The 21,421-nt window shown below is 42.0% G+C and overlaps 1 protein-coding gene across 1 annotated transcript in view; it reads right to left on the reverse strand.

The window, feature by feature from the left end:
• Positions 1-11,517, reverse strand: part of LOC145682782 (uncharacterized) — a 190,914-nt gene extending 179,397 nt beyond the window's left edge. Inside the window, exon 1 of the mRNA XM_081754160.1 lies at positions 10,554-11,517. Coding sequence (XP_081610286.1) covers positions 10,554-11,517 — 964 coding nt within the window. The remainder of the gene's footprint in view (positions 1-10,553) is intronic.
• Between the last annotated feature and the right edge of the window lie 9,904 nt (positions 11,518-21,421).

Here is a 21,421-nt window from a genome sequence, read left to right on the forward strand (position 1 = left end):
ATGAATCGTTAGTTCCCGTTAGTTGTTACAAAAGTTCCATTATTTCCGCGATTTTATACAAATTAGAGCATAATCGAAAATATGTGGTTAGGCTAACTTCACATGTGAAGTTGGCGTATCCAACAAGCTTTGCCACATTTTTCGACACGGAACGTTAATTCCTCGTTACTTCCCGTTGGTTCTTACAAACGTTTCGTTAGTTCCACGATTTTATACAAATTAAACAATGAATAAAAATGTGTGCGTAGGCTAACTTCACATGTGAAGTTGGCGTAGCCAACAAGCTTTCTCAGATTGTTCGACATCAATCGTTAGTTCCTCGTTAGTTCACATTAGATCTTACTAACGTTTCGTTAGTTTCTCGATTTTATACAAATTAAAACATAAATAAAAATGTGTGGGTAGGTTAACTTCACATGTGAAGTTGGTGTACCCAACAAGCCTTCCCACATTTTTCGACATGAATCGTTAGTTTCTCGTTAGTTCCCATTAGTTTTCACTAAAGTTCTGTTAGTTCCGCTATTTTGTACAAATTAGATCATAAATATAATTTATGGATAGGCTAGCTTCACATGTGAAGTTTGGGTCAACAAGTTTTCCCAAATTTCTCGACATGAATCGTTAGTTCCTCGTTAGTTCACGTTAGTTCTTACAAAACGTTCTGTCAATTTCGCTATTTTATACAAATTAGAGTATAAGTAAAGTTGGTGGGTAGGCTGACTTGATATGTTAAGCTTGCGTGCCCAAGCAGCTTAAATACATTTTACTACGTGATTCGTTAGTTCTTCTATAATTCCCTTTAGTTCTTAACAAAGTTCCGTTAGTTCCAAGATTGTATACATATTAGAGTATAAATAAACATTGGTGGGTACACTAACTTCACATGTTGGCGTACCACAGAAACTTACGCAGGTTTCTAGATATGAGTCGCTAGTTCTTCGTTAGATCTTATTAAAGTTACATTAGTTCCGCGATTTTATACAAATTCTATGTAAAACAAAAAAAATTAACCCTTTGCGTTCCAGATGTCATTTTCCTATGTGCGTGCTGTAGCATTTTATGACATGCACATGGATGTCACTGGAACTCAAAGGGTTGATGGGTACGCTAAGTTTACATGTGAACTTGGCATACCGAATCAGTTTATATGAATCGTTAGTTCTTTTTAGTTGCCGTTATTTCTTACAAAACTCACGTTAGCGGAACTTTTTGTAGGAACTAACGTAAACTAACGATTCATGTCGAGAAATCTGGGAAAATTTATTGACCCAAACTTCACATGTGAAGCTAGCCTATCCATAAATTATATTTATGCTCTAATTTGTATAAAATCGCGGAACTAACGGAACTTTTGTAAGAACCGACAGGAACTAACGAGGAATTAACGATTTATGCCGAAAATTGTAGGAAAGCTTGTTGGGCCTACCCCTTGGTTTTTGTGTATAATTTCTTTAAAATCGCGGCACTAACGTAACTTTAGTAAGAACTAACGAGGAACTAACGGCTCATGTAGATAAAAGTGGGTAAGCTAATTTGGGTAGGTCAACTTCACAGACCTATAAACCGCAATGAAAAACTCAATTTGTCGAAATTTGGATTTGGCAGGTTTTGCTTCTATACCCCTGAAATTCACCTTTCTCAAATTACTGTACTTTGCTTTTTCGATAGTATTGTGAATCTAATATTTGTTTATTACGGTATTTCATATATTTTCCACTAATCTTAGTTTGTTCTATTCTATAGCATTAATTTTATAGTATCACATAATAATATATAGTAAGCTAATGCATGTATTTTAATTACAACCACTATATTATCCTACTGCACACAAATGTCTCATATATGTATTTGTATGTAAACGTAAACTTTACGCCTTACTACTCTATAACTCTATAACTGGAGTTATATAGTCGACTGAGGGAATAATTAAGAAACTAAACAATGGAATAAATAAATAAATAATTCCATCATTGCCTACAGAGGAAACAACTTTTGGTTGAAAAAACAACGCAAGGTAGCATTGACTCTGATTACCGCTGATGACAAGCATGTTTGAAAAATGTGTGCAGTCAATTGATCAACCTGTTTGGTTGCACAAGAAACAAATATCATTCACCATCAATAAAATAACGGAAAGATTTGGTAGGACTTGGTAACCCTACATGATTGAAGCTTACTTGGTCGACGCGTTGTATTCTTCCCTTACCTTCAATATTTTCGCCTTTTGATGGGCTTCAACTTCTCGACTACACACACACACACACACACACACAATGAAATCAAAACTAGGGCTGTGCGATATCGAAATTTCGATATCGACATTCGATATTTTTCTGATATCGATATCGAATAGATATATCGATATCGACAATATCGATATCGATATCGACAATATCGGATATCGATATCGACAATATCGAATATCGATATCGACAATATCGAATATCGATATCGATAATATCGAATATCGATATCGACAATATCGAATATTGATATCGACAACATCAAATATGGATATTCACCATATTGATTGGTCTTGAATATTCATGTTGATGAGGGCCGCGGTGGCTCGGTGGTAGAGCATTTACCTCTGGTGCTTGGGGTTCCGGGTTCGATCCCAGCCCCCGCCAAGTGAACTTTGTGGTGGACAAACACCGTGTGCGTGGATTTTCTCGGGGTTCTCTCGTTTCCTCCCACTTTCTTCATTCCACCATTTCATTCATTTCTCATAATCACTGTCTCCTTTAGCCTAACCGACTTAATCGTGGGACGTAAAACTCAAAGATTTTATTTCATTTCATTCATGTTGATATAAACAATCTGGTCTCAGAACGTTTCAATGGGGGATATCTCAGAATACTTGTTAGTCACAGAAAACAGACTTGTGTTCCTTCTAACCCACCACTCTTTTCTCCGAAAAAGTTCATAAAAATATTCATTCAATTGTCTTTCTCAGTTATCATATTGGTCATCATTGCGGAAATAATGAGAGTGAAACACGGTGACATAGAATATGCGTGTTTTATTTGTGTGTATTTATTGATTTATTTTAGATATTTTTAGATTTTAGTTTAGATTTAGATTTTATATAGATAATTTAGATACTTTTAGATATTATTAGGAAGAGGAAGAGAAACTGGTTGGGACATTGCCTAAGAAGAGATTGTATCATGAGGGACGTCCTAGAGGGTATGGCGTCGGGAAAGAGAGGGAGGGGGCGAAGGAGACTACAATTAATGGATGATATTAAAACAGAAAGATCATACGCGAAGACGAAAAGGTTAGCGGAGGACCGTGGAGCTTGGAAGATTCTCAGCTGCCGCAAGTGACCTGCCAATAAAGGCCGAATACCTATGATGATGATGATTTGTGTGTACGTGTTTATTTCATGTATATGCATTTGTGAATGTGCACTTGTGGCGGTATGCGTTTGAGAGAGAGAGAGAAGTTCTTTCTATAGCATAACACGTGCGTGTGTTGTATTTTAAGCTCACGCACAAACAATACTTGATCCAGATATGGACGATAGAGGCCGTGGTGGCTCAGTGGTAGAGCGTTCATCTCTGGTGCATGAGGTCCCGGGTTCAAACCCTGCTCTTGCCAAGTGAACTTTGTGGTGGACAAACACCGTTGCGTGGGTTTCCTCGGGGTTCTCCCGTTTCCTTCCACTTTCTTCATTTCACCATTTTCATTCATTTCTCATTATCACTGTCTCTTTTAGCCTAGCCGACATAACCGTGGGACATAAAACTCAAAGATTTCATTTCATTTCAGATATGGACGAATGACGTACCCGATCAACAAAAGCAAAATCGGGGAATCCCCGTTTCTCTTTTGTGCTAATCATTTGATGCCTCATTGCAACAGGAAATCGATGCATATCTTTCAGTGCCATCTAGAGACAGTGGTGCTATTCAACCGGTTCGCTAGAACCGGTTGTTAATATATTTCGAGTTTGCTTAATCGTTTGTTATACCCAGGCATAACAGTAAATTTTATTCAGTTATACCCAAGAACGAGCAAGTTTCAGTTTGTTTAGCTTTGTTCTTAGAAATTCTTACAGCTACAGGGTTAGATATATGATCTCTCAGAATAAGGTATAAGCGATTTTTTCTTAATTTCAAATGGGCTGGTTAGATATCAAGAATGAAAACTGGGATCACATGAGTGCAGTGGTGAGGGTTATTTACATCTGAAACGCATACATACCATTATCAATAATTGTTGATCCATTGCTGGGTTAAGGTGTTTCCAATACTTCTTGACAAACATCTATTTTGGATAATTCGTTTCCAAGATATTCGCAGTGCTACCTAATTTCGTCACAACACCTTATATTGGGTTGCTGTGTAGGTCTCTACTTGTCACTTGTGGCATCCAGTGAAAAATTTGTCTTTGTCTATCTTGTATGATTTGCTTCCTAAGAGAGAGGGAGAGAGACAGAGAGACGTAAATAAGGGCCCCGCAGACCCCGCATTACGGGGGGCCCAGACCATCACGGGGCCCCCAAATTGTGATGTAGAACGTAGAAATGGAGCCCCATTCCACATTGTCTACGGGGTGGCCCCCAAGCCCTTAGTTATGCCACCGGAGAGAGGTATCTTTCTATGTATCCATCTACTATCTCTCTCTCTCATATATATATATACAAGGGCGGATCTAAGGGGGGGGGCTAAGGGGCTATAGCCCCCCCCCTTGACGCTCAGGTTTACACTGGATAAAATGGGCTTCAATTCAGCTTTACACTGGATAAAACGGCAAATTATGGTTTAGCCCCTCCCTTGATCATATCCTGGATCCGCCACTGTATATATATATATATATATATATATATATATATATATATATATATATATATATATATATATATATATGTATGTATATAACCAGTCACCAAAAATTAGAATAGCACCACTACCTACAGATATGGGAGCAAACCTCCTTCACTGGAGGAAATCTCATGACAGTGAATTTCCAAAATTAGATCTTCTGGCTCGTAAATTTTTGTGTAGGCAGGGCCGGCGCGAAGGGGGGGGGATTCGAGCCGTGCCATCGCCCAGGGCGGCAAGTCTGATGGGCGGCAAAATTTGAAAAAAGAAAAGTATACATGGGCGGCAAAATTTGAGAAAGAATATAATAAAGGGGCGGCATGTGAAAGTACCGCCCAGGGCGGCAAAACTTCTAGCGCCGGCCCTGTGTGTAGGTACCAGCGTTCTATCGGAAAGAGTATTTAGTTGTGGATGCAATATCGTAACTGATGCTCATACTTCACTTACAGTTAGTGCAGAACATGCGAAACAACTGATTTTCTTTCCATGGACAAAAGAGCTCGTTCCTAAATAGCAGTGTCATGAACTTCAATGCATCATACATTTCTAGTTGAATACTCAGTGCTAATAGGCATATTTCTAAACAAGGCATTTATTGTTCATTTTTCTCTGTATGTGTGATGTGTGTGTTCGTGTTCTTCTAAGTTAATCCATTGGCTTTACAGATTTAACACTTGGACTCTATTTTAATATCCAATTAAGAAAAAGCACGCGGTCAATCGAGATTTCTTTCATGTTATTATTAAATTGATCATCTTTTTGTATTAAAGAGCTTTAAGCAAAGACGTGACATCTCCCACGTCTCTGAACTTAAGCGGTTTCTTGTTATTGGTTTTGTGTAAACTCATATCTAAAAGTGTTCATGTTTTTATTAAATTTAGACTAAACCTTACGTCTTATACCATTATTCAGTTCTGCTTATGAAATCAATTTAGAAAGGTTCTAAGTCATTCCTAATAACAGTGCACCTAATAATGCATATTCTAATACTTAAGCAAATCCAAAGAAATAGGGAAGTGTTAATACTACCTAAACAGAATATGTAGGTCTGTGTAGTGAAATAACAGAATGGAGGCTTTTGTTTGTTTTAGTGGGCTGAGTTATGTGGCTCAACTTGCATCTAGTAACCACATACAAATAAACGGAAAATTACTACTTTGCACAAAAAACTAGTAAATTCTTGTTTCCCTGTCTGTTTAGATTTAAGCAAATTTTAGCACAGGCATTTGATTTTTCACTCGTAATGGCAATACAGCACAAACATTAATTGTAGTGAGGATATCAAGTTGACTTGGCTAAGGAATGCAGCCATGTTAATGATGAGAAATATTTTGGAGGGCATAGCTCCCCGGCTCTGCACTGGTTTTGGCTTTATCTTCGAAAGGAACATCATTTCTGCCCAATAAAATTTTTGCACAAAGTTTGGTTTGATTCGGTGAAGAAGTGTAGTCGATAATATAAGTTAAATACACAATATTTAGGTGGATTAAGTAGACGTAGAAACATCCCTATCCCGCCGCCGCCGATTTGGACTATCTTCAAAAGAAACCAAATTTTTAACCCATACTAATCCTCTTTAAATTTGGCTTCATTCTGTTAAATGAAGTCAAAAGAGAAAATTAAATATTAACATGGAATGTTGGGAAGCATAGTCCCCAAGCCCTACATTAATTTGACTCATGAAACGGGGCGTTTTTCTGCCTCATACAAGTATCGTGCAGTTTGGTTTCATTCGGTTAAGAAATGCAAATGCAGCTACAATCGCGAGCCAAAAAGCGTTATATATAAAGCAAAAACCGCCGCAGTTTTTTCGAGGAAGTGTGTAACACCAATATCGAATATCGATATTGACGATATCGAATATCGACGATATCGGATATCGATATCGAATATCGACGATATCGGATATCGATATCGAATATCGACAATATCGGATATCGATATCGAATATCGACGATATCGATATATCGACGTCGATATTTTTGCGATATCGATTATCGATATAAGATGATATCGATATCGACGATATCGATATATCGACATATCGCACAGTCAAAACCACTGCAGTCGTATGAAACAAATACACATATTGAAATGTTTTTCATTGCATTTTCATTAACATTTCTCAAATATGTCGATCTAATAGCAGAGAATATCCTGATGATGTCCCGAGGATATCCCATGTACGCTACGGCGTAAAAGGATGTCCATGAGACGTTCCAGGTATATCTTTCTTGTTCTCGTACGGTATTTACAGACCGATACCGACTGTCGCAGAACCAATCTTGTGTTTCATTTTTCAGATCCGGTACAAACATCGGTCCTTTCTTCTTCTGACTTCTCAGAAAGAGCATCAGAACCAATTCTAGATTTGTCTTACTTTTAGAAATTGGGTCCAATTTTACTTTACATAAAATACTAACACAAGAACCGATCTCTGTAATTTCTTGATATCTCAGAATCGGTTCTGGTCTTTCCTTCATATTCCAGAACCGGTTTCACAACCACTTCGTAATAAACAAAACAGGTTCTTGAACCGGTTCCTGAACCATAGTCAAAACGCAGAACCGGTTTTGAGAGCAGTTCTGAAACGAAGGAAATATGTTGAACCGGTTCTTAAGGTTCAGAAACCAATAGAACCGGTTGTGAGAGCGGTTTCTTAAGTTAACAAAAGACTAGAACCGGTTCTGAGAGTGGTTCTTAAATTCAACAGAACAGAGACCGGTTTTGGAATTGGTCCTAGCTTTATCATGGGTTCTCAGTTCCTGAATCGGTTCTGGAACAAACAGGGAGGTTGTTTTTCCATCCCTATAAAAAATGCATGCCTTGCGTGTAGTATAACTGTGTGACACTTCTATGATCACATCGTATATTGGTTTCACATAGGCCTAACACTTCACTCTAATACTCACATAGGCCTAATACTTCACCTACACACGTGAAAGGTAAGATCTCAAGATTTGTGGCCTCCATAAAATAGGATGGCATCGAAAATCGTTAAGGTCTGTCTTCATAGATGCTGAATCAACATTCAACAAGTGTCTTGAATGAAACTTATCTTTCATAAGATTTCTTTCTTGAGGCAATTCTTGTTCATATTTCATAAATATGTTTTGAGAATTTCTAAGCAAAAATGCACCTTGGTCAGAATCAGAACTACTATCTTCGTTTTGTAGAAAATATTGGACCCTTATACTGTCAAATTTCCTCTTCACTGGCTACAGGGCCGGCGCTAGCAGTTTTGCCGCCCTGGGCGGTACTTTCACATGCCGCCCCTTTAATCCGCAACCTTATTTTGACAGAAAACATTCAAGTGTCACGAAAAAGTAGGATGTTTAAAAACATTTATGAAATGGAAAAGGGGGGCAAGAGCACTTCCTTCATAAGATTTTCACGTTTTGTAGTAGTATATTTACACAATCGATTAACGTATATGTATTCTTCAAACACTTGGGGGGGGGCAATTGCCCCCTCCTGCCCCCCTGAAGCAAAGGCCATAAACCTTCCCTCCCTCCTTTTTTCTCGCAGAAAATGGATATTGGCGCGATTAACAATCAGTTCCATTTAAGTCGGTTTGTAAACCTTACTTGCTGTTCTGGTTCTTTTGACCTTCAAAAACGCTTTTAAGTTTTAATCCTTGTATTATTCCATGTACAAAGAGATGAAGACAAAGAGTCAAAAAGACGGAAAGGAATAAAAGTTGGCAGAATTTCCAGCCATCTAACAACAATGGAGCTGGTAACAATTTTATACTAGCACACAATCCCACTTCACCAAGGAGGAATTAGGAATCGCCGAAACGACTACAACTAATCCTTCTTTCTAAAAATAAAAAAAAATAAATAAGTAAGTAAGATGTCGTTAAATATAACAGAAGTAATGAGATGTTTTTTTTTTGCTAGCCGAAGGCTAGCCCCCTTGCGAGGGTTACGCCTTCTATCCGGAGTGAGGAGTGCAGAGACTGGGGAAGGGAGGATATTGGAGGTGGTCTATGGGAAGTAAGAGTAAGCGGAAAGAATCATTTATTTTATTTAGATCATAATTTCAGTTTATTGCTTTTATTGCATTTTATTCAATTTCATTGGACATTATGAACTTTGTTCATAATCATGAGGACAGGAAAAAAAAAAATGACAATGAAGTGCATATGACAGGACAACACAAGGATATGTTAGTGAGACGAATGCAGATTATCTTCTTGTCCAGGGGCTGCTCTGGACAGTAATGTGGACAAGTGGAGCCCTGTTAGCACAATAGGTTACGGTGCAGCATATGTAGGCGATATATGAAATGGAAGGTGATCAGAAGAATAAGCTGAAGCGACAAAATGATCTGGATGGTCTGGTGGAATGGTTTTGAGATATAAAGAGAAGAGTAGGGATAGAGGGCAAGTAGAAAATTGATATCCTAAATCATAGTGGCGGTCGGCATCCATAGTATCTAGAAGTAGTGGATGACGTTGCTGAAACCGGTTTGTGATGAACTTTAGTCGCAACTGTTCAAGATGACGGAGAATGGTAGGAAAAGAGATACGGTCGTAAAGCTCCTGTGTCGGACTGGGAAGCTTGATCCTATAAGCCAGACGGAATGCGTGCCTTTCAAGAACTTGTAATTTCTGATAGAAAAAAGGTAGTGCAGCAACCCAAGCGGGATGACCATAAGTTAGAACTGGATGTAAGAATACCTTATACGTATTAAGGATTGTAGTGGGTTGCAATCCCCATGTGGTACCAACTAGACGTTTTAGTAAATTGAGCCGAGCATACGCTTTACGAATGATTGCGTGAAGATGCGGCCGCCAAGTTAAGTGATGATCGATTATGATACCAAGATAGGTAACCTGTTTAGTAGGTGATATTCGTGTGCCGTGAACCTCTAGATTAAGTAGATTGGGGTTTTTCTGAACTCGAGAACGTTTTCGAGGTGGTATGAAGACGATAGCTTGAGTCTTAGTCGAGTTAATATGAAGGCGCCACTTAGCACACCATCGGAGAAAAGAGTCTATTGCTAGGCGGAGTGCGGAATTGATTTGTTGAATAGTTCTGGCTGTGCAAAGAAAGGCAGTGTCATCTGCATATTGAAAAATATGAACATTGGGAGGAAGGGTTGGCATATCAGCTACAAACAGAAGGTATAGAAGAGGCGAGAGAGCGGAGCCTTGAGGTATACCAGAATGGATAAAGATCGGATGTGATGAGGAACTATTGATGGTAACATAAGATAGACGGTTAGAAAGAAAATGGAATATGAAACGGAGGTAGCAGAGTGGAAGCCTAAAACGATGAAGTTTAAACATGAGGGCTAAATGCCACACTTTATCAAAAGCCTTCTCTAGGTCAAAAAGAATGAGGCATGAAGGCCGAGCAATGTTATAATGATTCGTGATTAGGTTGAGAAGTCTGAGCAATTGATCATTGATGCTGAAATTAGGTCGGAAACCAGCTTGGTGTACAGGCAAGAGATTATGTTGAGAAAGATGGTGATGTAGTCTGATGACAATGATGCGCTCAAGAATTTTGCTAAATACGGAGGTTAACTGTATTGGACGGTAAGAAGCAACAGAATCTGGAGGTTTGTTGAACTTAAGAAACATGAGAGTGGAAGAAGTCTTCCAGTCACAAGGGATGTAGCCGGTCCGAAGAATAAAAGAGTAGATATATGAAAGAAGCAGAAGAAGACAATAAGGAGCCTCTTTGATATGACGATAGGTTATCCGGTCGATGCCAGGAGCTGTGTTGCGCTTGCGATTTACGACGGTGGCGATATCAGATGTAGAAATCGGAACTGTGAGAGGATTGTCGTCTGGAAGAATGTGTGCTGCACTGGGTTGTAGATATGGAGATGATAAATTCAGGCGATCAGTAGGATGTCTTTGAACAAAATCAGGTGAAAACGGGGTGAAGGTAGTCTGCAGGTGGTCTGCAAAGGCGTTTGCTTTCTCCTCATCTGTGTGTAATGGTTGGTTATTAGCTAACAGCGGATATGGTGTGCGAGTAAGCTTCCCAGTTAACATATTAAATCGCTTCCAATACTTAGTGGGGTGTGAAGTTTCGGCTAAGTTGTTATACGTCTTTACCCAGTTGCGAAGCTTATGTGCCTTGACGTAATTACGCACAGTGCGCTGGAGTTGGCGATGATGACGAAGAGCTTCGAGGTTACCAGTGCGCTGATATTCACGAAAGAATTCGCGAGAACGATGTACGAGAGGTAGGTAGTTTGGCGGTAAACGTGGTTGGTACCTGGAGATTTCAGTTGTGGGTATATGAAGGTCAGAAGCGTGATGAATGGAGTGAGTGATTTCAGAGACCCGTGCGTAGAGATCATCTTCGGTAGTAGGAGGCTTGATGGTTACCAAATCTTCAGCAATAGTAGTGCGATAATCATCCCACTTTGCTTGATCAAATCGTGGAACGCGACGAGGTTCAGGTAGCAAACGAAGAGTAGGAGCCTGTGGTTGATCGATATGAAGTTTTATGGGAAGGTGATCACTACCTATAGAATCGAGAACTTCGAGAGTGCAGCGCTGGAAGAGATTGCTAGAAGAAATAACTACGTCAGGTGTGGTATTTGTGATGGGTCTGGTTGCTTTAGGTATATCAAAAATATGACCGGTGGTATGAGTAGTAATGAAGTCAAGGAAGCTTTGTTTCTGATTATCCGGACGGCTGTGAATATTGATGTCGGCCATGATGATATAGTATTTAAAGTGATTGGAGATGTAGAGAAAGAATGAGTGTGGGATGGGGTGTCCAGGGCGTACATATATGGTAGCTACGGTAACGTAAAGGGAGTGGAAGTACAGCCTAGTAATGAGATACTCTGGAACATTAGTCAATGCAGGATGATATTGGCGGTGACTTATCGAAGGATGGAAGCCAATGGCTACTCCCCCATTTGCTCGGCGTGCTGCGATGGTAGAATCAGAACGGAGTAGGGTGTATAGGGGTATCCTGAACGTCATAGACGGGGTAAGAAGAGTTTCGTTCAGAAGGAAGGCCTGAATAGTTTCTTCGAGAAGTAGCTGTTCGAAGAGAGTGTACTGGGAAGTAAGTGATCGAATATTAAGAAACAGTAAAGAAATACCCATGATTAAGGTGCAGCAGTAGTGTTGGAAGTGGCGGAGGAGACATGTAAATCCTCAAGAGGGGTGGCGTGAAAATAAACATGAGGTCCAGAGTAAGTAGCTTGAAAAGAATATTTAAAGATAATGCGGGCTGCATGATTGACCACCTGGAGAATATGCTGACGTAGAAACGGGTGAATGTTTTGCAGAGCGATGGTAAAGAATGAAAGGAGTTGCTGTACGGAAATTGATTCACCAAGAGGTTGTGGTGCTACATGTTGTTGAACTTCTGGTAAGACGGGTCGCAACGGAACAGTGAGCTCCGGATTCAAAGGTTCGGCCGTTGGCCTTGCTTTGCAACGATAACTATATGTGGGGTGTTGTTCCGGACACGTAGAGCATTGAGGTGGCTTCGTTAGGTTAGTGCAAGCTTTCGTTTCGTGGTTTCCGCTGCAGTACCCACACTTGCTCGGCTGGGTGCATTGCGATGTTGGATGTGAGTTGTATGCTTGGCAGCGCTCACACCTCAATGGTAAAGGTGGCGGCGACTTTGATGGCTCAACTCGATGTTTCTTTTTGTAGATGAGGGCACCATGAGTGAGGAGATCATCAATAGTGGTTTGTGAATTTGTCAATACTCGTACCATGTAGGTAGCTCCTTGGTCATTTTTAATACGAAGGCACTTTAGAATGGAGTGTCCCTCAAGAGTGAGCTCTTCCATGACTTCGTCTTCTGTTAGAGAAGGGTCAACCCCTCTAATGACAACCGAGAGCGCCGGTGTTTTGCATGGTGGCGGTGCTTGTCGAAATGCCTTAGGTTCGAGTCGCTTCATATTTGCGTGCTTTCCAAAGATTTCAAAACTGCACTTATTGCGCACAGTAGTTAAGAAGTTAGAATCGTAAGATTTGAAAATGATTCCGTTGCGAGTGCGAACTATCTGTGCTACAGAAGCGCGTGGCGGATATTTTAGAAGCTGTTGGAAAGCTAGTTTTGTATTTTCAAACTTTGTGTCAAAATTGGTGAGAAGAAATGAGTACAGACACGGTTTAGTGGTATCCTGGAGAGATGGAAATTCTTTGTCGTCGTCTAAATTCATTGAACTGACAGATTGTTCAGAATCACTTACAGTATGATGGCGTTTAGTCGGTGGTTGATGAGAAGTGCTGTTGGCTTTATCCGGTGTACGAGAGGGGGATCTACCAGTATTCTTGCCTTGAGATGTAGTTTGCTGTCTGCGGTCGGCCCCCTTACCCACCGAGGTAGGTTCGATAGACGGACCCGGAGGTAACGGCGGTAGTCCCGGATGGCCACCTGATGCCATCCCTTGAGATGTTAGACGACTCTGACAATGAAGATGAGAGAAAATGCAATGAGATGAGGTGCTAGGGGAAGCCCACTGTGGCTCTCACTTGAGGCAGCAATACGTCCTCGCGGAGATGTCGGTCAGTGCGATCTCTAGCCCTCCACAAAATAGATGATGAAGGCCACGGGCTCCCACTTGAGTCAACAATACGGACTTCAAGGGGATGTCGATTGTCTGTAGCAGAGCAATCCTCCCTGAGTGAACAAAAAGTAATATTAGTAGCTCTCAGAGCTATGAATCGGAAATCGATTCTGACTTGTGAGTTGAGATGTGAGATGGGTGAACAGTAGAAGGCAAGATGGGTGAGAAGAATTATAATGAGTGGTGATGGTGTTACTGAGGCGAAGTAATTGGTCATTCAGACTAATGCCAGGGCGAAAGCCTGCTTGGTGATTAGGAATGAGATTACGATCTGTGAGATGAGCATGGAGACGTGTAACAAGAATTTTTTCAAAAATTTTACTAAGGCAAGAGGTCAGTTGGATGGGCCTATATGAGGAAACATCATGAATTGGTTTATCGGGCTTAATGAAGAGAAGGACCTTGGAGACTTTCCAATCAGGTGGATAAAAGCCTGTGCGTAATATGAAGGTGTAGATAGATGCTAGGAGCTGTAGAAGTACTGGGGGAGCCGCCTTGATGAGCTTATACGTGATAGAGTCAAAGCCCGGAGCTGTGGAGCGTTTTCGATGGATGATCGCTTGGATATCTGCCGGAAGAATTTCAGAAGTTAGGTTATTATCAGGTTCCAAAATGTGTGTACAGTCAGGTTGGAGAAATCGGTTATGTGGGTCACAAAATCGTGCTATGCGACGATAAATTGGTCTATTAACCAGTTGAGGTGGTGGAGTGAATATTTGCTGAAAATAAGTTGCGAAAGCATTTGCCTTCTCGAGATCGGTGTGAAGAGGATGGGTATTGAGCATGATAGGGTAAGTAGGTCTTTGGAATTTTCCAGTAAGTAATTTGAATTTTTGCCAATATTGAGTAGGATTGGATTTAATGGAAAGAGAATTACAGGCTCGCGTCCACTGTCGGCGCTTATAGGCAGAGAGATAATTAGAGACCATTCTGTTCCATTGGCGATGGAGGCGAAGTGCGTCAGGATTTCGAGTTCGTTGATAGTCCCTAAAGGCTTGTCGTGATGCAGTAATGATTTGACGATATTGAGGTGGTACAGGTGGTTTATGGGGGAAACGCATCTTAACAGGTATATGATCTTGAGCTGCTTGTAAGATTGTCTCTTGAATTTTGTCGGTGAGATGGTAAAGATCCTGTTCAGAAGTAGGAGCAGGTACGGAATGCAGTACTCTGGTAATATCTGATTGGTAAGCGTTCCAGTCAGCATGCTGATAGTCATAGTATTTGATAGGCTCAGGCTGTCGTGTGGGTTGTATAGGTGAGGTGATATCGATCAAAATTGGAGCATGATCACTGCCAAAAGGAATGTTTGCGATATTGAGCGTGGTAGAGGTTATGATGACATCAGGGGTTGTATCGCTGATTGGTCTTGAGGCAGAAGGAAGATCTTTGATTTCAGCTGTCAGGTGATTTTGGACATAGGTTATGAAGTGTATACGTTCTCGATTCGACCGGCTATGGAAGTTGATATCTGACATAATGATATAATGGCGAAAGTGATTGTTGATGTAATGAAAGAAGTCATAGGGAATTGGATGTCCTGGACGAACATAGATAGTAGCTACTGTTATGGTTAGGGATTTAAAGTAGATTGTATTAAGATTATGTTCTGGTAGAGGCTGGAGAAGATTGTGGGGTAAAGTATGAGTGCGGACAGGAAGATGTCGGTAGCAGCCTATTGCTGTTCCGCCTTGCACTCTGAGGACATTTCTGGCACAGTCATAACGAAATAACTGATATCCAGGAATTTTGAATGGTGAACTGGGTGTAAGAAATGTTTCATTGAGCGCAAAGGCACATACTTGTTCTTCACGTATGAGTTGTTCGAAAACGAGTTTGTGTTTTAAGACGGATCGAATATTTAAGAACAAGAAAGTGAAAACCATAAATCTAAGAGTCCAAATCATGTTGAGGTTCAATTGGGTGGAAAGTGAAGTGTACGTGAGGTCCTGAGTAGGTGGCTTGAAGCTGGACTTTAAAAAGAGACTTGGCAGTGTTTGTGATTTGTAGTAGGATATGGTCTCTAAGAAATGGATGAACATTTTGAAGAACGATGGTAGTAAATCGTATCATGTCTTCTATGGTGATTGGGTCTCTGATGGAGTTATTGGTAGGAGTTGATTCGTCATTTGTACGGACAGATACAGTTAGATTTGGTTTATCTGGTAGAGGTTGCGGTTTAGCCTTACATTTGTAGGAATAGGTAGCATGAGTTTCGGAGCAGGTATTGCATTTAGGAGCGGCTTGTAGGTTGGGGCAGGATTTGGTATTGTGATTGCCAGTGCAGTATCCACAGATAGGAGTTTTGGTGCATTGAGCAGTGGTATGTTGATTGTATTCTTGGCAACGTGCACAGCGTACTGATAAAGGAGCTGGAGTTTTAGAAGGTTCTACGCGATGTCTTTTACAATAGATGGAGGCACCGTAAAGAAGGAGGTCATCGATGGTATCTTTAGAATTGGTGAGCACTCGTACCATATAGGTAGGTCCATTTTGGCCGATGATTCGAATACATTTTGTGATTTCATGTCCAGCATAGCGTAGTTCGTCTTCGATTTCTGCGTCAGTGTAGTCTGGAGGTACACCTCGTATTACGACTGATAGTTGTGGAGGTCGCCGAGGAATAGGCGGTTGTTTTTTGGAGGAAGGTGAAAAGCGTTGCATAGCAGCCTGTGGGCCAAAAATTTCAAAAGAGGCCTTATTTCGAAGTTTCGTATGGAAGTTGATGTCTGGAGATTTGAGAATAATCCCATTCCAGGTGAAGATTATGTCAGCAATATCTGCTCTCGGCATATATTTTTGAAGTTGAAAATACACAAGTTTTGGTGTTCTAAATTTAGTATCATATTTAGTGAGCAGGAAATTATGAATGGTAGGTTTGAGAGAAGCAGATCCGGATGGTTCATTAGGAACATGTTCCAAGTCCATATCAGTTAGTTGGTCTGTCGTAGAAGATTGATTTGGCACCTGATAAGTGTAAACTTGAGATCTTGAGCGTGCTCGTTTTTCGGAACTTGTTGATTTTTCAGAAGATCCTGATAAGGTTCGTGTTTTGCGGGAGAGGTCGGTGAAATGAGGTTTTTCTTTAGGTTCAGGTTTTGAAGAAGGTGGTCGACACACTCCTGGTAGTTTATGCATGATTGAAACAACAGAAGACAGTTACAATAGCAAAAACGGGTCACTCAAGGAGTGTTGCCCGTGTATTAAGTTGAGGAAACTGAGTGTTTCAAGGCAATCGTACGATGTAGATGCGGAGAGGAAGCCCACTGTGGCTCTCACTTGAGGCAACAATACGTCCTCGCGGAGATGTCGGTTAGTGCAAGCACTGGCCCTCCACAAAAAGGTGAGGAGACGACGATGTGATGATGGCCACGGGCTCCCACTTGAGTCAACAATACGGACTGCAAGGGGATGTCGATTGTCTGTAACAGAACAATCCTCCCTAAGCGAAAACAAAAATGATGGTAAATGCTCGCAGAGCGTTAGTAATCGTTCCCAGACGTTGAATCGATAATCGATCCTGAATTCTGAGTCGAGTTCTAGATGTTTTTTTTTTAGGTAAGGGATTAGGTTTGGGAGATTTCTTTAATCATCTATTTTGTTTATTTCAGTATAATTGGTTTCATATCAAACAAACTAACCCCAGCCATTAGAGGGTTACGCCCTCTCTTTGGCATAGGTTTCCATACATGTTGATTGTGCTAGTACAGGTACAATAGATGGTCTAAGTGCAATGCAAAATAACAATAGATTGAGAAAAGAAAAAAACGACGTAAAATTAGTCTTGAAAAACAAAACAATATAATGTGGTGCAAGATATCATACTAATGGTGCAAATATACAAATATAGTTAAAGGATAAATGTAAATAGGTATATGATATATATATATAAGCAGGTATGATAATGATATGAAGTGCAATTGACGTCACAAACACATTGGGGAACATTAGTTGAGACACATGAGCGTTAGATCTTCTGTCTCGGGGCGACTCGAGACTGATGTAAGACGTGATGATAGCCCAATGTTAGTGATGAGTGATAAACATGTGCTAAAATGGAAAAATATGAGGTATATGATCTCTGATGACGTAAATATCAAATATTGCTCTCTCTGCGGCGTCCAAATTTGTTGTCTTAACATATAGCGTGGTGAGTATGGTGAGCGGTGAGTGCTGGTATCGATACGGAGCATCCGTAAGAGCATCAAGTCTTAAAGTGTCCAGATAGAGTGGATGAGCATTTGTAATGCGTGACTGAATGTATCTTGTCCTTAGTGTAGCAAGATGGTCGAAAATGGCTGGAAAGTCGATGTGTTCGTAGGTCATGTAATTTGGATATGGCAAGCGAATCCGATATGCCAGGCGAATAACATGGCGTTCCATAACTGCTAACTTCTCGTAGAGTTTAGGTGAAGCGTGACACCAGGCAATGTGACCAAAAGTCAGAAGAGGTCGGAGAAAAACTTTGTATGTCTTTAGTAAGACATCCGCACTTAGTCCCCAAGTTGTGCCCGTAAGGCGGCGTAGAAGATTTAATCTAGTAGATGCTTTTTGCGCCAGTTTTTGAAAGTGAGGTTTCCAGGTGAGTTTGGTATCGAATACCACACCCAGATACGTAGCAGAGTCGCTTGGTCGAAGAAAATGCCCGTCAACTGATATAGTAAGATTAGCAGGATTTCGGCGTACTTTAGTTCTACGCTTAGGTGGAAGAAATACAAGAGCTTGCGTTTTCTCTGAATTGACAGTTAATTTCCACTTCCTGTACCAGATGAGAAAATTATCGAGTGTCAGTTGTAGGCTTCTACTGATCTGATATATAGTTTTCCCAAGCGATAAGAATGCTGTGTCGTCAGCATATTGGAAAACATAGACATTAGGCGGTGGTCGAGGCATATCTGAGGCATATAAGATATATAATAATGGACTAAGTGCAGATCCCTGAGGTACGCCTGTGTGCGGAAAAATAGGTCTAGATAGGACATTTCCTATTGAAACATACGCTATTCGATTACTTAAAAAAGAGTAAATGAGACGAATGTAGCAAGTTGGTAAACGGAGTGATTGTAGTTTCCGCAGCAAGCCATAGTGCCATACTTTATCAAAAGCTTTTTCTAGGTCCATAAGGACTAAACATGATGGAAAGGCTTTATTGTATTGATTGGTGAGAACTGTCGTGAGACGTAGCAGTTGATCGCTAATAGAAAAGGCAGGCCTAAAACCTGCTTGATGTGTTGGTAACAGATCATGTTCTTTAAGATGAATATGTAGTCTGTTGACAAGAATCTTTTCAAATAGCTTACTGAAGACAGAAGTTAACTGAATGGGCCTGTAAGAACTAACATCATGAATGGGCTTGTGCGGTTTATGAAACATGCAGACTTTTGAGACTTTCCAATGTAACGGATAATATCCAGTGCTGAGAATGAAATTATAAATAGAAATTAATAAAGAAATAAAGAGAGGCGGGGATTCTCTAGATGAGTCAGTCAGTCAGTCAGTCAGTCATTGTCGTGGCTGTTGTTGAGTGGTGAAGTTACGGGCTTGAGCCCTTGCCTTCCATGTTTGTTGCAGCGTGGCTTGTTTTCAGTGGCGTAACTGTTCTTCGGGGCCGCAACTGTCGCTGGCACCGTGCTGATCATCTGGGGTGTTCAGGGGCGAGGCATCCTGTACAAATGTCTTCTTGGTTCTTTGGTGGCGATGTTCTCAATGTGTGGGTATGCAGAACTTCTGACCTGGCGCCAGAAGGAAGCTGATTGTTGTTGTCTGACCTCATTCAGCGTCGCCAAGTTGAGATCTTCATGAAGTTGAGCCACCCTGGTGTCCCACGAGTGTCCTGTGATTGCTCTCGCAGTTTTGTTCTGAACCACTTGCAGCTGGCGGAGATATGTGTGTGGTACGTGGCCCCAAGCTTGGTGGGCGTACAGCAGTACCGATCTGATGCACATCTTGTAGACGTGAAGCTTGGTTTCATGGGTGATTTGGGGGCTCAGGAAGAGCGGAAGGAGGGCTCGGAATCGTTGTGTCGCCTTCTTCGCTGTCGTGGAGAGGTGGGGGATGAAGGAAAGTTTCTTGTCGAGGATGACACCGAGGTACTTTGCTTGGGGACTGAGTGGGAGGTTGGTTCCTTGTAGTGAGAGGTGGATGGGTCTCTGCTTCCTGTTTTTTGTAAAGTCCACCAGGGTAGTCTTGTTGGGATTTATCTTGATGCGCCAATTCCGTGTCCAGTTTTCCAACATGTGGATGTGTCGCTGCAAATAGACTTCTGCATACCGGTGATTCAAATGGCTGGCAAACAGTGCGGTGTCATCGGCATATGCGGCAGTGGTGGTGTTGGCGGTCTGAGGGATGTCGCCGGTATATACGTTGTAGAGAATGGGGGAGAGGCAGGAACCCTGCGGAACTCCCGCTCGAATACTTCTTGACGTGGTGGTATGGCCTGCATGGTGTACATGGAAACTCCTGTTTTGTAGATAGTTGTGTAACAGTTTCACGAGGTAGGTTGGGAAACTCGCTTGCATGAGTTTATGAATGAGACCTTCGTGCCATACTTTGTCAAAGGCCTTTTCTATGTCCAAGAAAAGGCCTAAAGTGTGCCCACGTTCGTTAAATCTGAAAGTGATGTCATCTGCCACTCGCACTAGTTGGACTGTCGTGCCGTGTCCTGGTCGAAAACCAAATTGATGCGGCGGGAGAATGTCCTGGGTCGTGATATGCTGCTGCAGCCGCCGTTGGATGACCCTTTCCACAAGTTTGCTGAGGTGAGATAACAAACTGATAGGGCGGTGGTTTTTGAGTTCTGATCTGTTCCCCAGCGTCTTAGGGATGAGTATGACTCGTGCGTCCTTCCAGGCTGGGGGGAAGTGGCCTGTGTTGAAGATGGCGTTGATCAAACGGCAAAGGAGCACTATGACTTTCCTTGGTGCGTGTTTGAGCGCTTGGGGTGGGATACGATCCGGTCCAGCGGCACGGTGGGTCGGGAGATGCTTTACAATTTGTTCCACTTCTCTTGGGCGTACCAGTGAGGGGTGGTTCAACAGTTGAAGGTGATTGGCAGTGTGGATGGAGTGCTGAACTGCCGCCAGCGTCTCGGCGTCAGGCTGTATATCATTCGGTTGAAAAGCACCTTCCAGGTAGTCCGCAAAGAGGGTGGCTTGCACTTCCGGGTTGTACACCAATCCTTGGGGACCTCTGAGGGGTTGCGCACGTGGTGGGCCAGTTGGTCGGGCAAGTTTTCTTACTAGTCCCCAAAAGTCGCGTGAAGGTGTGTCCATCTCCTGTAGGGTGTCATTCCACTTCTGCAGACGCCTGCGTAGCAGTCTCTTCTTTATTCTTTTGGAAAGGGAGTTCCATACACGCTTGTATTCTGGGTGTCGTGTTCGCTGCCAAAGTTTTCGTGCTGTTCGTTTGAGGTGGATGAGTGCCGAGGTGCGAGCCTCTGCCGGGTCTGGTTGCTGCTGGTGAGATGGATTGTTGCTGGTGGTGGTGGTCACATCCATCGCAGTGAGGATGTTGGAAGTTAAGGATGCCACTGCTGCGTTGATGTCTTCGGGGGTGCGTAAAGGGAGACGAGGGTCCACCAACGCTGCCAGAAGGTCCGTATATTGCTGCCAGTTGGTCTGTCGCAGTGTTGGAAGTTGCCTTGCAGGAACATGTGTGCGGAGGGCCACTGTTAGCTTGATGGGGATATGATCTGAGCTGAGATCCGGAATGGTAATGGGGCCATCCGTCAAGGCGATGTTTGCGCTAAGCACCATGTCCAAGATATCGGGCTGTCCGCCATTCCGGGGAAAATGCGTGGGTTCCGTGGGCGCGGAAGGCAGAAAGTCGACGCCACGGAGAGCCTGATAAAGAATGCGGCCATTTCGGTTGGAGGTTCTTGAGTTCCAGTGTGGGTGTTTGCTGTTTAAGTCTCCACCAACCAGCACTCGGTGTCCCAGCCTCCTGAGAAGAGTGAGGTCTGGAGGGTGAAGAGGCCCATTATGAGGTTTGTAGGCGGAGATCAGCTGCAGTGGGCCGTCCGGGGA

This window comes from Thermobia domestica, chromosome 1 (assembly GCF_964235325.1).
Source record: "Thermobia domestica chromosome 1, izTheDome1.hap1.1, whole genome shotgun sequence".
Classification (NCBI taxonomy): domain Eukaryota; kingdom Metazoa; phylum Arthropoda; class Insecta; order Zygentoma; family Lepismatidae; genus Thermobia; species Thermobia domestica.